The following is a 20,837-nucleotide window of genomic DNA, read 5'->3' on the forward strand; positions in this document are numbered from 1 at the left end:
TTTTGAGGTAGATAATTATGTTTTGACTTAGATTATTTTAATTTTATGAGAATATTACATATTTTATATTTTATAGATTATAATCATCAAATTACATTGCATATGTAGTAGCACTTTTACTACTTTTATCAGCAGGTACATGGAAACATGAAAACAAATATTTCACAAATAGTGGCTTGATTGTAATTTGATTATTTCCAACTAAATGTGCTCCAATTATATGATTAGCGATTTAGTAAAGTGTAAACTTTTTTGTTAAGCATAGTTGTTTAAACGTGCCAGTTTACTTCCATTCCCTCAGGATGGCTCACTAAAATAAGTAAGGAAATGTAGAAAGTCTACAGGCACAAGGACTAAGCAGGGAGTAAAGGGAGTAGAAAATTCCTCAGGTGAGGAATATCAACATGCCAACAAAAATTACAAAAATTAAAATCAAATGGAAGAGTGTTAACTCACTTAGCAATGGAATTTGGTATGGCTGCAGGGAGAGAAGCTGCTTTCATTTTGTGCTGTTCTGTGGAGTATATTCCTAGGAGTAGAATCGTTATGTCAGAAGATCTAGGTTTATCTATAGTAAATATTGCCAAACATTCCACAAAGTGGCGGCACGGATTAAAACTTCTCCAGTAATGTAAGAGAGCTCATACTGCTCCGTATCCTCACCAACACTTAGTGTTGTGTGCCTTTTTTACCTTAGGCATTCTGGTAGATGGCAGTTGTATTGCACTGTACTTTGAAGTGAGTTTTTAAAGTATGTGAACTTAGATACGAGCAGGACATCATAAAACAGGGAAATATGAAGACAATTAGAAAAATAAGAATTCAAGATCATTAAAGCAGTCTGAATTTTACTTGCAGCCAAGATATATAGTAACATCTGTTGCCTGAAAAAAAAAAAAAAAAAAAAACTAGAAAACACATGCAAGGAGCATCTGGATGGCTCAGTCAGGGAAGCATCTGCCTTTGGCCCAGGTCATGATCCCAAGGGCTGGGATGGAGCCCTACATTGGGCTCCTTGCTCAGTGGGGAGCCTGCTTCTCCCTTTCCCTTTACCTTGCTGCTCCACTTGGTTGTGTTCGCTCTCTGTGTTAAATAAATAAATAAAATACATATTTTTAAAAGAAAACATGCATAACATATGAAAAAATCATTTTAATGCAAAACATCAGATAATCAAAGACTGTGATCCCTGAGAGAGTGTAAATAATGGAGGAGAGCCCTACAACTCTTCCCACTTAGTATCTTGAAAGAGTTTCCAGGCCATGGTGCAGGGAGAAAGGACCCTGACAGAAGCTCACAGACACCTTCTGTGGATTGAGAAGACAGTCTGAGAGTCCATGTGGACCCAGACAGCCAGATAGCACAGAACAGAGCATGAGAGAGGAAAGTGTTTCTCTGAAAGAGAACTCCAGAGAGTTATAGAAGTTCTCCATGAGTGTTCACCTGAGTTTTCTCATGAACAAATAAACTGATATAGGAGATTAAATTGGATCATAAAAAGGATGCAATTAAAAAAATAGAAAAAGGAAGAAAATGGAACAAAGAACAGATAGGACAAATGGGAAAAGAACAGCACGGTAGACTTAAACCTAACCTTATCAGTAGCCACATTAAATTAAATAGACTGAACATCCCAATTAAAAGAAAGAAGTTGTCATATTGGATATTTTTTTAAAAAATAAATTAAAAAGCAAGACTCAGGTATGTACTACCTGCAGCAAATATACTGTATTTTTTATTTTTATTTTTTATTTTTGGAGAGGGAAGGAAAAGGAGAGGGGTAGAGAGAAACTCTGAGGTCATGACCCAAGCCAAAATCAAGAGAGCCAGATGCTTAACTGACTGAGTGCCCTGGAAATGTACCTTAAATATAACAATGCAGGCACCAGGCTGACTCAGTAGAGCATGTGACTCTTGATCTCAGGGTTGTAAGTTTGAGTCCCATGTTTGGTGTAAGGATTATTGAAAAATAAAATCTTTAAGAAAAATTAAAATAAATAAGATAAATATAAAAATGCAAATAGGTAAAAGTAAAGGGACACAAGGAAATGTTTGGGGTTGATGGATATGTTCACTGTCTTGATTGTGGTTATATATGCATAGTTGCATACATATGTCAAATTTTAACCAACTGTACACTTTATACACACTTTTTTTTTTCATGCCAGTTACACCTCACTGAAGCTGTTTAAAAAAATAGTGTGGAGTGTGTGGAGAGTGGTAAGAAGTCTAAAATTTATGTAGCAGTGGAAGGTGAGTTTGGAAAAATATGTGTGAGCTCAACTGTGAAGCAATTTAAATGCTAAACTGAATTTGGACTTTATGCTAGAGACCAGGTGTTAGCAAACATTTTCTATAAAGGGCCAGATAGTATACATTTTAGGCTTTGCAGGCCATGAGTCAAAATCAATGTTATCATGTACCTATGTAATCATTTAAAAATCCAAAAGCTATTCTTAGCCTACAGAGGCCGTACACAACCCAGTGGTGGACCAGATTTGGCCAAAGCCCAAAAGTTTGCCAACTCCCACACTAGACAATAGACAGTAGCAGGGTCACCTTTACCACTTAGAAATGTAACTAGCAGTAGCTATGGTGTAGATTTGAGCCTGGAGAAGGCAGAGGCAAGCGGATGAGATGAGTGCCATAGTACAAAAATGTAGATTTACATAATAAGGTGGTAGTATTATGGATGGAAACTAAAAAATTGAATCATTATAGGTCTGCTTTATCCATTCATTTGGTGACAAGTACTTAGGTGGTTTCTGTCTCTTGGCTATTGTGAATAATACCTCAATGAACGTAAGGGTGTGGACATCTTTTGATACCCTGCCTTCATTTCCTTTGGATAAATATTCAGAAGTGGGATTGCTGGGTCATATATTCTATTAATTTTTTGAGGAACTATACTGTTTCCCATAGTGGCTTAGACAATTTATCTTCCCTTTGGCAGTGCAGAAGATTTCTCTTTTCTACACATCCTTACCAACACTTATTTTTCAGTCTCTTTCATAATAGCCATTTTAACAAATGTAATGAAATAATATCTCATTATGGTTTTGGTGTACATTTTTCTGATGGCTAGTGATGTTGAGCATGATTTCATGTGTCTGTTGGCCATGTGGATGTCTTTTTTTTTTTTTTTTGAGAAATTTCTATTCAGTTCCTATACCAGTTTTTTATTCAGTTACTTTTCTTGTTGTTGAATTGGGTGAATTCTTTATAAATTTAGAATATTAAATCTAAATCGTTTACAAATATGTTCTCCCATTTCATGGTTTGCCTTTTCATTTTGTTGATTTTTTTTTTCTGTGCAGAATCAGTTAAGTTTCATGAAGTTGTATTTGTTGTTTTTTGCTTTTGTTGCTTCTGCTTTTGTTGTCATATCAAAAAAATTCTCTTCCAAAGCCAATGTCAAGGAGCTTTGCCCTATGATTTCTTCTAGGAGCTTTGTAATTACAAATCTTATGTTTAAATCTTTAATCTATTTCAAGTTAATTTTTGTGAGTTGTTCAAGATAGGGAGCCAATTTCATTCTTCTGTTCGTGGCTCTCTAGTTACCCTAATAACAATTATTGAAAATGTTTTCCTTTCCTTATTGCATATTCTTAGCTCCCTCCTCCAATATTAGTTGGCCATATATGAAAGAGTTTATTTCTGGGCTTTCTGTTTTGTTCCATTGGTCTGTGTGTATATTCTTATGCTTTGATGACTTATGTCTTTCAGTATAGTTTGAAATCAGGGAGTTAACGTGATGCCTCCAACTTTGTTCTTTTCCGACTTACTTTGGCTATTTTTTTTAATTCTTTAAAAGATTTTATTTATTTATTCATGAGAGATACAGAAAGAGAGAGAGGCAGAGATACAGGCAGAGGGAGAAGCAGGCTCCATGCAGGGAGCCTGATGTGGGACTCGATCCTGGGACTCCCCAGATCATGCCCTGGGCCAAAGGCAGGCGCTAAACCACTGAGCCTCCCAGGGTTCCCTATTTGAGGTTTTTCTGTGGTTCCATACACATTTTAGGAATTTTCTATTTCTGTGAAAAATGTCATGGATTTTGATAGTGATTGCATTGAATCTATAGATGGATTTGGTAGTTTGGACATTTTAACAATTAATTCTTCTGATCCACAAGCAATGGGATATTCATTTGTTTGTGTCTTTGTCAATTCCTTTCATTAAATTTTGTAATTTTCACTATACAGATCTTTCACTTCTTGGTTGAGTTTATTCCCATGTATTTTATTATTCTTGATGCTATTATGAATGGGATTATTGTCTTTATTTCTTTTTTTGTTCATAAAATCAATATAAGATTGATTGAAAAATGTATATAATAAAAGTGATAAATACAACTTTAATACTGCTAATAAACAACTCATATAAATTAATAGAAACAACAAACAAGGATATGAAAGGCAATGCATAAACGAGTATAAGCAAATGACCAATAAAAATGTACAACATTACAGGCATCAGGAAACTTCAATGAAAGTAACAATGATATTTAACTTCACGTATTTTCAAAAGGTAAAATATAATTTATATTAATTACTGGGATTAGTAGGGTGCAAGTTTAGGGTGCTCTTTTACATTGTTGTGAGTTTTTAGAAATGTTTAGGAATGAAACACAAAACCCATGAAATTGTTCGTGTTCATATAATACATGAAATATGTGTTAAAAAAGTAAAAAACATACCTTACCCTAGAGTCCCCACTCTTGGGAACTGAAATATAAGCATTATAACAAGGATATTTATTGCAGCATAGTTTAGAAAGAGGTTCCCACAACTGGGAGATTGTTGGTAGAAATACTGTAGGCACATTATAAAGAATTAATTCATAATCATTGGCCTGGAGATATTTTCATAATATAGTCAGTAATTGAGAACAAAACTGTAAATTATATAGTTATTGTCCCAATGTTGTAAAATTAACAATAATAAATTCTTGTGATCATACATACAAAAGTACACATATCTTCCCATCAATGTGGTGACATATAAGGAAGTCATTTTTGAAGAGGAAAGGTGGAAGAAAAGGTAGATATAAGCCAAATTTCTAAATGACATTTTTAAAAAAAAGTCCATATAGAGTATACATGTTATGATATCATTTATATAATCATAAATATTTTAATATAGAATTAAATAGATACTTCAAAAATCATTGTAGAAAATGAAAGTTTCAACTGAACATTTAAATTCGAATTTTATTTTTTAAAAACTTAAAAAAAATTTTTTTCTTATTTATTTTGGGAGAGAGCAAGCGAGAAAGAAGAGAGAGAGAGAGAGAACGAGCAAGGGGGAGGGGTGGAGGGAGAGAGAGAAGCAGACTCACTGGTGGGCAGGGAGCCCAGTGTAGACTCAATCCCAGGACCCTTACCTGACTGAGCCACCCAAGTGCCCCTCAAATAACTCTTTCTAAAAGAAACAAATTAGAAATCACTGCATCATATAATCTTTAGCTTTCTAACAGTATTTTGTGTGGTATTGATATACATCGGAAACTATTCCAATGTATGTCCAAATTATGCAGGGTGGTTTGTTTTTGGAAATGAATTTTACATTCCCTATAAATAGATAAATAAAGAAGTAATTGAAAGGAAAAAGAAAATTAAAAGTTCTCAAGACGTAGGTACTGATATCCCATGTGTAACAGAAATACAAATAAAATCTGAAATCACTAACCAAATAGATATATAGAATGATTATTACATTTGGAGTTCTAGTAATTTCATACTAGACATTAGTGAATTATTTACTCATTCACTCATTAAATTTTTTTAAGCATGTGTAAAAATGAAATACTTGTAGTAGGCTAAGTATTATGGATATATGCCCATGTCTGACTTGTGGCAGCTCCAAGAAAATGAGGTGATAAATGTGACAAGATGGTTATGATCTAATATGACTAGGCTAAAGGAAATATATGTGGTATACCATTAATGTGTGCTACATTAAGAGAATGTAACTACCTAGAACAATGGCTTTCCAATTATTTTAAGAGAATAATCCTATGTCTTGAAATGAAATATTATATTAAACCTTAGTATTAAAATAGGGTAATATTTTAACAATCCAAACATGTTTTATAAGTTCAACATTTTAATATTTTTAAAGGCAATTTCGATGTGTACACAGACATTTCAAATCAGAGATAAGTTTGAGAGTTGCAGTACCAAAATATCTAAAGTGTATTTGTATTTTTTGTGGTATGCAAAATATTCTGATTCAAATTCATGTGGACAATTTTACCTAGAAAGATTTTTTCTAACAGTCAGCTTACCTTGAGATATTAGAATTATTAGTTTTGCATTGCAATTGAATCACTCTTGAAATCTTTACTGAATGTTTCTATCCCTTTCTTATAGTAATTTAGCAAGCCCCAGACAAAAACAAAACCCACAAATTTATAGTAAGATGAATTGTGCTATGATCAGAACATACAGGGCAGCCTGGGAGGCTCAGCAGTTTAGTGCTGCCTTCAGCCCAGGGCGTGATCCTGGAGACTTGGGATCGACAAGTCCCCTGTGAGGAGCCTGCTTCTCCCTCTGCCTGTGTCTCTGCCTCTCTCTCTCTCTGTATCTCTCATGAATAAATAAATAAAATCTTTAAAAAAGGAAAAAAAACATACATGGAGAAGAAATGCATAATCACCTGCAGGAGTTTAATTAGCAGAGTATTCATACTGTGAAAAAAAATATGTATTGAACACTTACATTATGATAATCACTTGAGGATTCTCATATCTCAAAATGTTATCAGAGCCATCCCTTGAGGGGTTTACAGCCATTAAACACGTGATCACCAAGGTGTTGCTGAACAGGTAACAGAGGATGTGACCGCAGCTGGTTGACCCTTCAGCTGGACCTGGCAGTTGGAGGCTCCTCAACCCCTCTCTTGTCTTTGAACTCTATGATCTGTGTATGGTTCCCACCGTGGGAGCCATTTCAAGGATCGAGCCTTGAGAGAGGTGTTGTTGGGACCATCTGAATAGTATAATGACTCAACCCATTTAAGGCCTTTGTATAAACTTTTAAGATTCTGAAGGGCAGGTGCAAGGAGCTATTTATTCTGCAGCTTCCCCCAAACAAGCCTCATATGTCACTTCCCTTGCTCATGAAACCTGCCACCTGCCAATCTGGAGTGATCTACTTCTTTCTTCTGTCTCTCCTCCTTGCCTTCCATGCACTGTGCTAGTCTGTGAACCAACAGGTATACACTATTGTTGATAAGTCACAGGTGCTTGGAGAAACTAAAGCAGTCTAGCAAGTCAGAAAGAAGGAGGACCTGAAAGAGGATCAGGAGTTACCAGGATGATTGGGTCATGGGGTGGAATGGAGAAAAGAGATTTTCAATGGAAGAAAAGGCCCAAGCAGAAGAAATATCATGATACATTCATAGAAATTAAAGGAGACATTTAGCAAGTCATTCACTCATTCATTTACCGAATACTGAGGGAGGGCCACATAATGTCTGGAGCTGGTCTAGGCCCTGGAGAGACACCTCAGGAAACAAAAGAGACAAAAACCTCTGCCCTAACAGACATTTTAGAAGGAAATAGCTTGAAAAAATTAAACATATCAAGTGTCAGATGTTAAGTTCCTTGTAGATAGAAAAAAGAGCGGAGGGTAATATAAAATACTGTGGTAGGAAGTAGCAGGAGGGACAGTTTAAAAAGGGAATCAGGCTTCATTAGTATGATAACACTGCTACAAAAACTCCGATATAAGGGAGGGAGCAAACTGTGCAGATGGGGAGTAAGAGCAAGGGTTACAGGCCCAGTAGCAGGAGCATGCTTCCATGCAAGATCCTGGGATGCTAGTGTGGCTGGCGCAGAGCACATGATGGAAAAAGAACTAATGACAAGCAGAGTCGCAGGGAAGGAGAGGGAGCAAAACCAGGCAATGCCAAGGAGACAATTAATAGGGCAATGGCTTTACTCTAGGAGAAACAGAAAGCCACTGGAAGCTTGGAGCCCAGTGACAATGTGACCTCAGGTGCCTTCTGAGGAGATCCCTGCCTGCTGGGTAGAGGATGGAGTGTAGAAGGGCCAAGCCTCCATGAGGGAGCCTGAGAGGGGAGCAACTCCATGTGATGTGGTTGGAGCTGTCGGCAGGGTCAAGCCACAGGGGAGCTGGCAATCCAGTCTGTTTTCAACTTTAACATAACGATGTTGGGAAGTCATCACAGTTTTTCCCAGCAGGGAGATATAATGAACAGATTTCTGTGATCAAAACTGCACTCTCCAGCGTGGTAGCTACCAGCCACATGAGGTGAGTGAGCGCTGGAAATGGGGCTGGGTGAATTGAGATGGGCAGTGCATGGAAAATGCCTATCGGATGAATTAGTACAAAAAGTGCAAAACACCCCAAATGATGTAAACTATTTCAAGAGTTAGATTATATGTTGAAATGATAATATTTTGAATGTGTTGCATTTTTTTTAATTTTTAAAAACATTTTATTTATTTATTCATGACAGAGAGGGACACAGGCAGAGGGAGAGCAGGCTCCGTGCAGGGAGCCCCACGTGGGACTCGATCCCGGGTCTCCAGGGTCACACCTCAGGGTGAAGGCAGCGCTAAACCGCTGGGCCACAGGGGCTGCCCGGATATACTGTGTTAAATAAAATATATTATTGAAATTAATTTCACCTCATTTTCGTTTTTTAATGTGGCTCCTACAAGATTTTAAATGATATATGTGTATAACTATAAATATATATGTTTTAAAAAATATTTTATTTAAATTCAATTTACCTTTTTAACACTATTGGAAAGAAATTTAGAAGATTCTTCTGTTCACAGAATCAAATAGGCAAGATTGGGTGCTGAGACCAATTGTAGTCTGTCTCTACAATTTGAATATCACTGAGCTATTCTAAGTATTTTAAGAGCTGCTTTAAGCACTTCAAAATTCTGAAAGGAGATGACAAATTAGCTGAAAACACTTCAGATAAATCATCTAAATTTTGGTTTTAAGGGTGGCTCAGGGGTTGAGCATCTGCCTTTGGCTCAGGTCATAATCCAGGGTCCTGAGATTGAGTCCCACATCCAGCTCCCTGCATGGAGCCTGCTTCTCCCTCTGCCTGTGTCTCTCATGAATAAATAAATAAAATCTTTAAGTAAATAAATAAACAAATTTTGGGGTTTTAATTACCAAAGAAAATAAAGGTAACAGTTATTTGTTTGCACAAAATAAAGTGATAGGCAGGCTACTTTATATGCTAGACAGTGTTTATGACTGAGATTTGAATCACGGATAACAGAAAGAAACGCGTTTACAGATCTTGTTTCTATGTCTTGTAGGGTTTGTATCTGGACATGCAATAAACTTTAGTATAGTTCTATAGTGTTCACATCCCTACTTAATTTATTTCAAGATGGTCTTATTTCAAAAGGCCCTTATAATAATATTTAAATTCTATTTAAAATAATATTGGAATATGCAGAGTGCAAGCTCCCCACTTAAATGTGCACACTCTCTATAAATTGTGTGGTTTATTAGGTTTATAAATACTGTAATAGAGAAGATAAAGATATGATTAAATTTCTAGTTGGGTTCAACATTTAAAACTATTTGCCAGAGTATCACAAATGTATTCTATGGAATATATTAAGTTATTTTAAACTTCATAATTTAATAGAAAATAATTATTTTATTAAAAATTTATATAAGCTAGATTTATTAAATATCTTACAATACATTGTTTTGTAACTACTATATCAATAAGATTAAATTTAGTAACTAAAATTTTTTTAAAGAATATGTTAGTGGAAATGTTAGGGGTTGAGTACATATTATTGACATACACTGAATTTTGACAGTCTTAGAGAAATATTTTGATGATACATTGTTTTTATTGATTGCTCATTTGGTTACTAATTAATTTATCAGCCATTAAGAGAGACTGTGGTTGATATTTGTGTATCACCACTTATAGCTTCATTGATAGTGAATATCCACGTTTATAAAAGTAATTTTACTGTACAGAATTGATCATATTACTTCCCTTGAATTACTATGTTGTTTATATAGTGTTATTATAAAAACAAATTATCAAAAATAGTCGTTATTGCATATGCGCCCCTGTGTACATTTCTATGTGTCTATGTGTGTGTGTGTGTGTGTGTGTGCGCGCCACTTTTTGTGGTTTACACCTCCTAGAGAAGGAGTCAGTGGTACATAGTATACTCTTGGTATGTATCAAATTGCACTAATTTAGATCTTCAGGAATAGTCATTAAAATATATATCTCGGGTAAGATAAATAGTTACTATATTGGGACTCCTGTAGGTAGGAATTACCTCAAAAAAAGGCATTTTTTTTCTTTCTTTCCTGAATTTATAAACAGAAGCCTAATCAAGGGATTGTCATTCATTATTGTTATTTATTGTGTATTTTTAAATAGAGCATTTTGTGTATATGTATTGGATTACAATAGGTTTGTTAAAACATTTTTCACATAATACTTGTTACTGGAAGATTGTTCTTCCTTTATTTTGTGTAACAATGTTAATTTAGAAAGTGGTCAGCAGTAGTTTCTTTGAGAAAGAAACAACTACCCCTTCAACATTCAGGACCTTGGATGCATACTTAGCACTGGAATCTTTTTTCTAGATCTTACATTCCTGTGAAAAAGTACCCTGTAAATGACAACATGGGTTTAAGCAAAGAGAAAATGTGGCCTGATAAAACATTTCATCATTTACATTTCGTTTTCATGATTTTTTGTGAAAATTTATTTACTTACAGTTTCCATGCTTCTTGCCATATGTATATAGCACATGTATCTTATTTACTTAATATTTTGTCTATCCACTTTTAAAATGAATTCAAAAATTTTAAATGAATTATCTCAATATAATAAACAAAAATTTGTTTACAGTAAAAAATAAAAATAAACATCTAAAAATAAATCAGTGTTAACAAACTATAGGTAGAGCTTGCTAAAGTCTCTGAACTTAAAGCCAGCTTTCATTTTGTCCAAAAAAAAATTTTCACCAATAGGATAGGTGTTAAGATATACCAGCACCATGCTGGGTCTTTCTCCTTTAGTACTCAGAAGGACTAAGGGAAAAATGGAATGCAAATACATTTTACACAGTGTGGTTCAATGTTATTTAATGCTGTCTCCTACAACTGCACAAAATCATTTCCCTCACTGCCAGTTAGGGGCATTCCCACACACTGTTATTATTGTTATTTTGTGTATGTGTATTTCAGGTATATTTTTTAAAATTAGCAACCCGAGCCTAAATATGAAGTCACCATTATGTTACTGATTTTGAATAACTAATTTCATTATTAATATTAACATATATTGCCTTTTTTGCATATACGTGACACTGAACTTTTGAGATCAAATGTGTGTCGATTAAAATACATTGTACATGTACAAATAAAATAAGCAGCAATAACAAAAAAATTCTTTTCCCTGTTTTTATAGCTTGCAGACCAGGATTCTATAAAGCATTTGCTGGAAACACAAAATGTTCTAAATGCCCTCCCCACAGTTTAACCTACATGGAAGCAACTTCTGTCTGTCAGTGTGAAAAGGGTTACTTCCGAGCTGAAAAAGATCCACCTTCTATGGCATGTACCAGTAAGTCTATATTTTGCATTTGGAAATCCTGTTTTTAGCCCTTTGGTCTCTTTATTCTAAATTGTTTTAAAAAGTAGATATACAAAATCCTGTGGCAACATTATATTTGTCTTTGATAACAGTGAAGAAAAAAGTTTTCTCTTTTTTCTCAGCATAGTTAGCTTTCATCTGCTTGCAAAGAAATGCCTTTACTCAAAATTCACATGGATCCGTAGCATGCAGATCCAACCACTGGTCTGAGGCCCTGCATATTTTTCCCAACCATAATCTGTCCTCATGAAGTTAAAGCAATTTAAGGCTACCTAGGGATTTATAAACAAAACTTGTTCTTTGCTTCACCCTTGTCCATTGAAGGTACATAATTTAGGGACAACAAGGTTAGTGGGTGGGCCAGCTTCCAGATGGAACTTTAAAAGTCACTGTGCTATTGCTTTGCAGAAAAGTTCTAGTTTTCCTTGACATTTGTCTTTAAAGGAAAGTGTTTTAGAGTATGTCCACATTTCACCTTTCACTTTCTGATTTTTGGGTTGGAACTAATAAAATATTAAATTTAAATATGAAGGTCACTTTAATGCATGCACTGAGAATTTTAAATTATTTGTACTCTTTTATTATGAAGTATTATGAAATAGCCATACATTTAAAAAGTAAAAGTGAATCTATTAATGCATTGCTAAGCTATGCAAAAGTAAATGTCACCTCTTAGGTAGCTGTAAAATTCTTGTTAAATACGTAAGTAAGATATTACAGTGAAAATTTGCCCTTCTGTTTGATGAATTGGTGCCAAACTATTGCTTATCTTATGTAATTCCATAAAGGCAAAAATAGATTAAGAATTATGTAATGTTACATATTCCTTAGAGACAATAGTGATATGCTGTTTCTTTTAACTGATCCAGTCTACAGATTTATCTGTGTTACTACAGACTTTAATATAAAATATTTTTATAGAACACATTTAATAACAATATAACACTTCATTAGTAAGTATAATTTTTACTTTCTGATTATAAACGCTGAATGACTATTTTCTTCAGAAAATTTCAGCCTGGGAAAATTACTGCCTGGCATTTTTTTTTAAACTGGCAACATATTTTAAGTTAGTAAATACAAAAAGGAAAATTTGAAATATTACTTCTCACCTAATTATGGAAAGCATTTTTAACAGGAAAACCTTGCTGTTACTATATTCATGTAATTCTTCTTTCACGGTTACTGTATATTATTTTATTATATTGGGAGCAGCATATTCCAGCTTAGGTAGAACTTCATCTGGCTATAGTACTGCTAGGCAAAAAAGGTTTTGCTTCTCAAAACCTGTATCAGAAACTGAGTGGAACTTCTAGGTAAGTGATAGAGGAGAACTTTCCTTTTTACTTTCTTATGAGGCCAGAAATAGACAATTGACAAATTGAAGGAAAGGGAGCAGGGTTGGCTTGCAGTTCTTTGGAGTGAGTGAGAGTCTGGTTAAGAAAATAAATATTGGAGGCAACATGGTCTAAGAACCTGGTAAACTAGTCCGCCATTGAATCAGATATGTGTCCTTATCAGCTTAATGTTTTACGTTTCTTGGATGTTTCTTTCCTTTAAAAGAATTTCCTTTTTTATGCTTGGTATTATAAATTATGTTTTTATTTTTTAATCTTTTATATGTTTCAATTTTATTTTAATCAATAGATATCATTTACCAGGGAACTCTAATGGTCTGTCTGGTGTTTCATCGTCTTTATTAATCTCCTACTCATAGCTGATTTCTTTCATTTCATTTCATTTTTATTTTTATTTTTTAATTCCAGTATAGTTAAGGTACAGTGTTATATTGGTTTCAGGTGTACAATACGATAATTTAGTATTTCCGTACATCATCCCATGCTCATCACGGCCCCGCTAGCCTGCAGCTATACTAAATAGAAGTGGAGAAAGGTTTGATTCTGGCCATTGTTAGACAGAGAACGGCGTGCTGTGTTGCCATCAGAGATTAAAAGAGAAAAAAACCCTCCTTAAAAAGGTGAAAACATTAGTGAGATCTCCCTAGGGCAGCCTCGGGAGGTTCCCTTCTCATGGCTTCTCTGTGCTATTTTCTTTTCTGTCTTTCATTAACCACAAGTAAAAGCCAAATTTTAATAGATACATACTCTCTTAACTTCTGGATCATGTATATAAGAATTAGACATTCTTTATCACCTTTGTTCCAATAGTGTGTTATTTAAAGGTCAGAATTTGGGTCAGTTAGCAGTCAGTGGCACTACTTCCTGGTGTTTTTGTCAGTCTTAGAATTTGAAACTGCTTTCACAGAATCTTCCACGGATTTAAAAGGAGGCAGATTTTTCCTTAGTATCAGGGGCCTAGAGATTTTGAATGTGTGAGTTTAAAAGAAAGTGAAGGACAAAATATTGGAAATGACAAACCAGGACATTTGGCGAGTCAGTGGCGTAGTAGGGAAAGATTTTATATGTAGGTATAGTATGTGGTCATATAATTGATATGGTTTTAAGGACCCGAAGAAGTCTTCCCTTGCTCATTAGTGCCATCATCAAAACAATAACAACAATCCTTATAAATGTAACTTCACCAGTACGAGTTTTATGATTTCTTTGGGTTTTCACCGTAGAGATATATGTCTTTTTATTTCATAATCTTGAGATACAACATATATAAGATATATGAGATTTTAAAACGTTTTTATGTGAATAAAAAGCAGTTTTATTCTCTTAGATTTTATTCTCTTAAAGCAGTTTGAGATTCACAAAAAAATTACGAGAAAATATAGAAAAACCCCCATATGCCTCCCTGCTCCCAGTTATGCACAGCCTCTCCCCTTATCAACGTCCCCCACCAGAGTGCTATATTCATACAACTGATGTACCTACATTTGAATATCACAGTTACCTAACGTCTACAGTTTACATTAGGGGTCACTCTTGGTGTTGTACATTCTGTGGGCTCGTTAGAGCATGCATCAATCATTATAGCATCATACAGAGTATTTTCACTGCCCTAGAACTCCTCTGGGCCCCACTGACGTTTGCCAGCCACTGATCTTTTTTACTGTCTCCATACTTTTGCCTTTTCCAGAATGTCACATAATTAGAATCCTATAGTATGCAGACTCTCAGATTGGCTTCTTTCACTTACTAATGTGCATTTAAGATCCCCCCCTCCCCATGCCTTTTCATGGCTGGATAGCTCATTTCTTTTTATTTTTATTTTATTTATTTTTTATTTATTTATGATAGAGAGAGAGAGAGAGAGAGAGAGGCAGAGACATAGGCAGAGGGAGAAGCAGGCTCCATGCAGGGAGCCCGACGTGGGACTCGATCCGGGGTCTCCAGGATCGCGCCCTGGGCCAAAGGCAGGCGCCAAACCTCTGCGCCACCCAGGGATCCCTCATTTCTTTTTAGTACCAAATACTATTCCATTGTCTGGATGGACCGCAGTTCCAATATCTGTTTACCTACTGAAGGACAACTTGATTGTTTCACAGTTTTGACAGTTAGGAACAAGCTGCTATAAACGTGTGTGCAGGTTTTGTATGGACGTAAGTTTTCAGTTCCTTTAGGGTTCATACCAAGGAGCATGACTGCTGGTTCATAGGTAAGAGTATGTTTAATTTTGTTAAGAAACTACCAAACTACCATTTTGAATCCCCACCTATAAAAACAAGAGTTCCTGTTGCTACACATCCTTGCCATCTTTTGGCATCGTCAGTGTTCTGGACTTCGGCCCTTTCCAATAGGTGTGTAGTAGAATCTCATTGTTGTTTTAATTTGTATTTCCCTGATGACATGTGATGTGGAGCATTTTTTCACATGCTCTTTGCTATCTCTCTTCTTTGGAGAAGTGTCCACGTTAATATTTTTAGGTATTTCCAATGGCTACAATTAAAGAAAAAAAGATGCCTCATATTCAAAGCTAATGGTGGTGGGCAAGAGGGTGGCCTGATCCTCAGTCTTCTATTGGGCCTGCTCTTGTTAGTTTACTTTTCTCACATTTTGTTTCCACAAACTCCTTCCTTAAAACGTGTAAGTACTCAAACTTCTATCATTAAAAGAATACTCCAAGTTCAAAATTTTTTCTCTTCCAAAAAGAAAAAAAAAATCTTGAAAAAGCAGTCTTTATTGGCTATGGCTGTTTATTTTTTATTTACTTTTTACTCTACTGTATTCAGATTTTTTTTTTCTTCACTCTAGGAAAGTCATCAGATTTTTTTCCCTACCTCTTCAAGTAAACTATGTCAGAAAAATCCACCAATGATCTTTGCCATTTTGTGTTAGAAATATTTTTGTCCTGTTATTCATGATTTCTAACTCTGTTAATCATTCTCTGTTTCTTACAACTATCTGTTCCCTTCTATGCTAGGGCATTGTAATCTCCCCTTTACCCTCTTAATTTTCTCACCGTTATATTTGTCATCATTGATGGTTTCTCTTCCTTTCCTTACTCATTGAATGTTAGTTTTTCTCACATTCCTTTCTTTGCTTTCTTGTGTTTTCACATTCTCATTCTCATGCCATCAAACATCACCTGTAAATAGAATGGTGCCTATGTTTTTATTCATATCCTGAGCTTTTCTCCTAAGTCCAAAGTTGTCTAGACAACCAATTGTGAGATTTTACAGCATAAACGTCCTGTGGAAGTCTGCCCAAATGTCTGACCTTATATCATACCATATTCCCTTTGGTTATTAAACTCATGGATTTCCAACATACTGAGCTTGTTCTCATCCTTGGTGCCATTAGTTTCTTCTACTTGAAATACTCTCCCTCAAGGTCTTCTTATGACTGCTTTCTTTTTGCCCTTCAGCTCAAATGACAGCTTTTAGGACAGGCACTTCCTGATCAATCATTCAAAAACAGAATTCCTTCCAGTATTCTTTTTTTATAACACTTTTTATTTCTTATGGATTATATCAGTCCTTGAAATATCTGATTTATTTGACACTTGCTTATTAGTTTATCATCATTCTAGCCATACTAGACTATAAGTCCCATGAGATCATGGATGTTCTTTCTCTCCTATCTCCAGCACGAATAATAGTATGTAGGTACTAGATACTCGGCCCTAAATAAATATTAGATGAATGAGTAGACTAATAATTTCAAGTTCAACTTGCAAAAGCCCATTTATTGTTTTCTCTCAGCCTGGTCATCCACCCCAGCTTTATTTCCTTATCCTGGTGAATTCTCATCTACCCATGCATCTAAGCCAGAAAGCTTGGAATCGTAATTCCTGCAATGACTTTAACATGTAGTAATCACAAGTCCTATCAGTTCTACCTCTTAGCATTTCTTCTGTCCATTACTTCCTGTCAGTTCCTAGCCTGTCCTTTTATTTGAGGTCTTCACCTCTCCCTTGGGCTAATTTAATAATATCCTGGAAAATCTCCTTCTTTGTCTTCCATACCTCCAAATATTCCAAACTATTAGAAACAAAAATAAACCTTGATTGTATTACCACTTCCGCCTAAGGTTTTTCGAAGTCCATTCCTATTTGCCAGACTCATTAGAATTAATACAAGAACATTCGAAGTCCTGCCCTGGCCTGTCTCTCTCCCTCTAATTTTAACTCGATTAGGATATCTCAAACAGCCCTATTAACCAGTTATGTCAGCAACGTACTTGAGTTTAGGCCTTTTTGATTTTTAAAACTTCCTTGTGTCCTTTTTGCTTGAGCTGCAAAATATGTAAAAGAAATTATGGATAAGAAATTTAAAATGGAATACTGAATGTTTCCTCTAGATTTTTTAATCTATTTCATAAATTCTTACCTTTTTTCCTCAGGTGACTAATTAACGTATATTCACGCTTTAAAGGTTGAGCTGTAGAGGACACTCCTTACTATCAGGTCTTGGTCAATTAGGGCTGCCTCTGAGAGCAGTTGAGAGCACAGAAGACCCCACTGCCTGCCAAGAAATCTGTTATCAAAATAACTATCTAAGGCTTTTCCAAGCCAGAAGGGAAAAGTAATCACTGAGGTTAAAGAAACAAAGGAAAATAAAATTACTAAGAAAGTACTTATCCAGCAGGAAAGGCACAGAGCATGAAAGGATCAAAAGAAATAAACTAGGGTCTAACATATGAGTGCATGAAAAGTTAGACAAAATATAATTACACTGTTACAGCATTTTTACTTTGATGTTTCTCATGTGTTTAAATCAATAGGATCTTTTTAAAGCTACTGAACAGGTGCTGGAAGATTAACATATTCAACAAACATTTATGTTACCCACTTAGAAAAGTTCAAAACACAAAATGTAAATCATGTATATACACACACACACATATATTTATTGGTAATTCTAATAGACATCATTAAGGATTTCTCTTTATTTGGTCATCTAAATATGAATCAAGTATCTTGAGAGTAAAAATAGTTGTTTCAAACTTCATTCTTAATATAAAGGCAAATATGTTTTTTTTTATCTTTGTATTTCAAATACAGTGACCAGGATTGACATGAATGTGTAAAAGTTGGATTTACTTTTGCTCTAAAGCTAATATTGTAAAATGGCTTCTTTATTGCTGGAATAATTAGCAACTTAAAAAAGTCATGATTCTCTCATTCTTATTTTGAGTAGAATAAGTAGTGTGTTGAGATGCAGGAAGAGAGTGTTCTTCATTTCAGCTTCCCTGCTCAGGTTCCCTACTTCTGGGTGGTTATGGGGATGTTCACTCAAGCACCCATACTCTGCTTGCTGTCTCTTCTTCCCCAGCCCCCCATATCTCAGTTTTCTTCTCTCTTTCCTAGGTATGTTTTGCATGGAAAACCATTCTGGTTCCTTGCTTTTCAATCTTACAACTCAAATACAAATGTGCACCTGATTGGTTAGGTGGCTTACTGTAAACACAATGTAGGAACCACAATTTTGCAGACACCAGAATGGGAGAAGTTGCAAAAGTGGATCGTGTTACTTCTAGAAGACTGTGTTATATTCTTGTCTTACTATGAAGATAACTCTAAATATTACTTTGTGCATTGCAATGGTATATATATATTTTAATATATATAAAATATATATTTTATAAATTTATTTTTTATTGGTGTTCAATTTGCCAACATATAGTGCTCATCGAATCAAGTGCCCCCCTCAGTACCTGTCACCCAGTCACCCCCACCCACCTCCCCTTCCACCACCCCTAGTTCATTTCCCAGAGTTAGGAGTCTCTCGTGTATATTTTTAAAATTATTTACATTATGGAATAAATACCTGTATTCAGTGAATCTCAGTTTCCCTAATACTGGTCACTGATGTAGGATGGCATTTGAGCTTCTTAGAGTTTCCTAAATGTAAATACTATAGTTTTTATTTCAGTGGAGGAGGTTCTTTTACCAAATCATGTGGGAGAAGTTCTTCTATAGGAAGACTTATTAAGCGGTCATTCTGCTGATGCTGGAGAGTTGAGTTACCACTTACTGCCAGGCCTCTACAGTTGGAATTCAGAGAGTATTGTCCCATTCAATATCACCTACTTGTACACAACAAATCAATTACCAAGGAGCATCCATAATTGGAAAAAGTAGCATTCATTATTATCCCCACAGTTTTACTCATTCTGAGAAAGGTTATTAATTTGCTTTAATCTATTCATTTATTGTTTTGTTTTCCCTCCCAAATTATAACTGTGCTTAGTCTTTTCATATTTCTCTATTTCTAATGAGTAATTAAAAATAATTGACTGAAACACAGAAAGGGCTATATGTAGGTGTGCATATTTTTTTTCATGGTTATAGGGAACTGGATAATATTTGACTCAGAAGATCCAAAGTCAGCCTTCTCATTGTTTCATTTGTATTTTAGTATGCTTTTGTCCTACATGTGGTTTTGCCATATAACTCTTGACCTGTATAGCTATAATACATTTCTGTAATTTATAGTTAGTTATTCTATGGGTTTATTTATTTATTTTTTTCTGAATTGATGAGGGCAGCTGATAACCATTTCTTGGGATTTTTCCAAGGTAAAATTATATCTATGTTCTGTATGTTTACTTTTCAGGTTTCTAAGTGTCAACAGAAGTGTTTTTTTTGTTTTGTTTTTGTTTTGTTTTGGGGGTTTTGGTTTTGTTTTTTGTGGGTTTTTTTGTTTGTTTTTTTTTTTTTTTTTTTTTTTGTACTTTGAGAAGTTTTAGATTCCTTCCCAATAGGTAGAGAGATGGGTGACTACCCTTCTTGCTATGGATCTTTATTCGTTAATCTCAGTTACCTTAATATAAACATTCTCTTCAAGTCATCTGAATCTATCCTTAACCAGAAACACCAGGCTCTTGGAAAGGTTATAACCTCAAGCTTCTCCAATATTTGTGAAAATTGGCATTATTTGAAAAATAATTCTTGGAGGATTACGTAAAACCATGCATTCTATTTGTTCCCTTAATTAAGGCATATATTACCTCGGGATCAATCTAGACAAGGATAGACTTGTATACAAACAATTCAATATAATGTGTACGCTTATTAATCTTCTATGAAATGGTGATTAATAACTACCTTATGGGTTTATCATGATAACTGAATTAAATACATCACATGAAATATTATGTGCGCTTCTTAGAAAAAAAAAGATGAGTACTCAAAAATGTTGGCTGTATTTTTAGAAATTCATACCTATAAGGTATAAGAGTGTTCCTTTCTGTCTGAGGACCAATAGGGAAGTATCACAGAGTGGGTAACACTTAAAGTGGAACATGAAGGGATGAGTAAGAATTTTGCACAGAGCAAAAGGACATAAACGAACAGCATGCACAAAGGCATTGAGATGCAGCAAAAGGTAGTAAGAGGTCTGGTTATATAGAACATAGTTATGAAGTTGAGAGGTTTAGATTTTATTCTGGAAGTGAATAGTGTCTATTAGATTTTTGTTTGTTTTATTTAACTGTGAGTCTTAGAAATAATGGAGAATCTAAAAAGAATTATCTAAGATATCATCCATAGTACTATGATAACATTAATGGATAGCAAGTCTTAATTTGGGCATTAATTTAGTTACTAAAGGAGTTGTAAAAATATTGAAGAAAATTAAAGTATGTGGCATGCAAAGATTTGAAGTATACATGCTGCTGTGTTTTGAGCAATATTTATTTTGAAGATTTAATTTTCAATTGCCCTCTGTGTATAAAATTATTTTTAAATGCTTTGAGATAACATTATTAAAAAGAATCTGTCATTGGAAAGCAATAAATTTCTCATTAACTTGTATGTTTTGAAAATTTGTGTTTGACAATACTCTCT

At 34.7% G+C, this 20,837-nt stretch overlaps 1 protein-coding gene across 20 annotated transcripts in view; it reads left to right on the top strand.

Moving 5' to 3' along the window:
• The window catches only part of EPHA6 (EPH receptor A6), an 872,069-nt gene that overhangs the window by 405,247 nt on the left and 445,985 nt on the right, over positions 1-20,837 (top strand). For 19 of the 20 annotated variants that reach the window (XR_005383133.1, XM_038582514.1, XM_038582517.1 and 16 more), the window contains one exon: positions 11,454-11,609. The exons of the other annotated variant lie outside the window; for it this stretch is intronic. Coding sequence is in view for 18 of the 19 variants with exons in the window: in XM_038582514.1 (XP_038438442.1) it covers positions 11,454-11,609 (156 nt within the window). In the remaining variant the exon portion in view is untranslated. The remainder of the gene's footprint in view (positions 1-11,453; positions 11,610-20,837) is intronic. 20 annotated transcript variants of the gene reach the window in all.

The sequence above is a fragment of the Canis lupus genome, chromosome 33, assembly GCF_011100685.1.
Source record: "Canis lupus familiaris isolate Mischka breed German Shepherd chromosome 33, alternate assembly UU_Cfam_GSD_1.0, whole genome shotgun sequence".
Classification (NCBI taxonomy): Eukaryota; Metazoa; Chordata; class Mammalia; order Carnivora; family Canidae; genus Canis; species Canis lupus.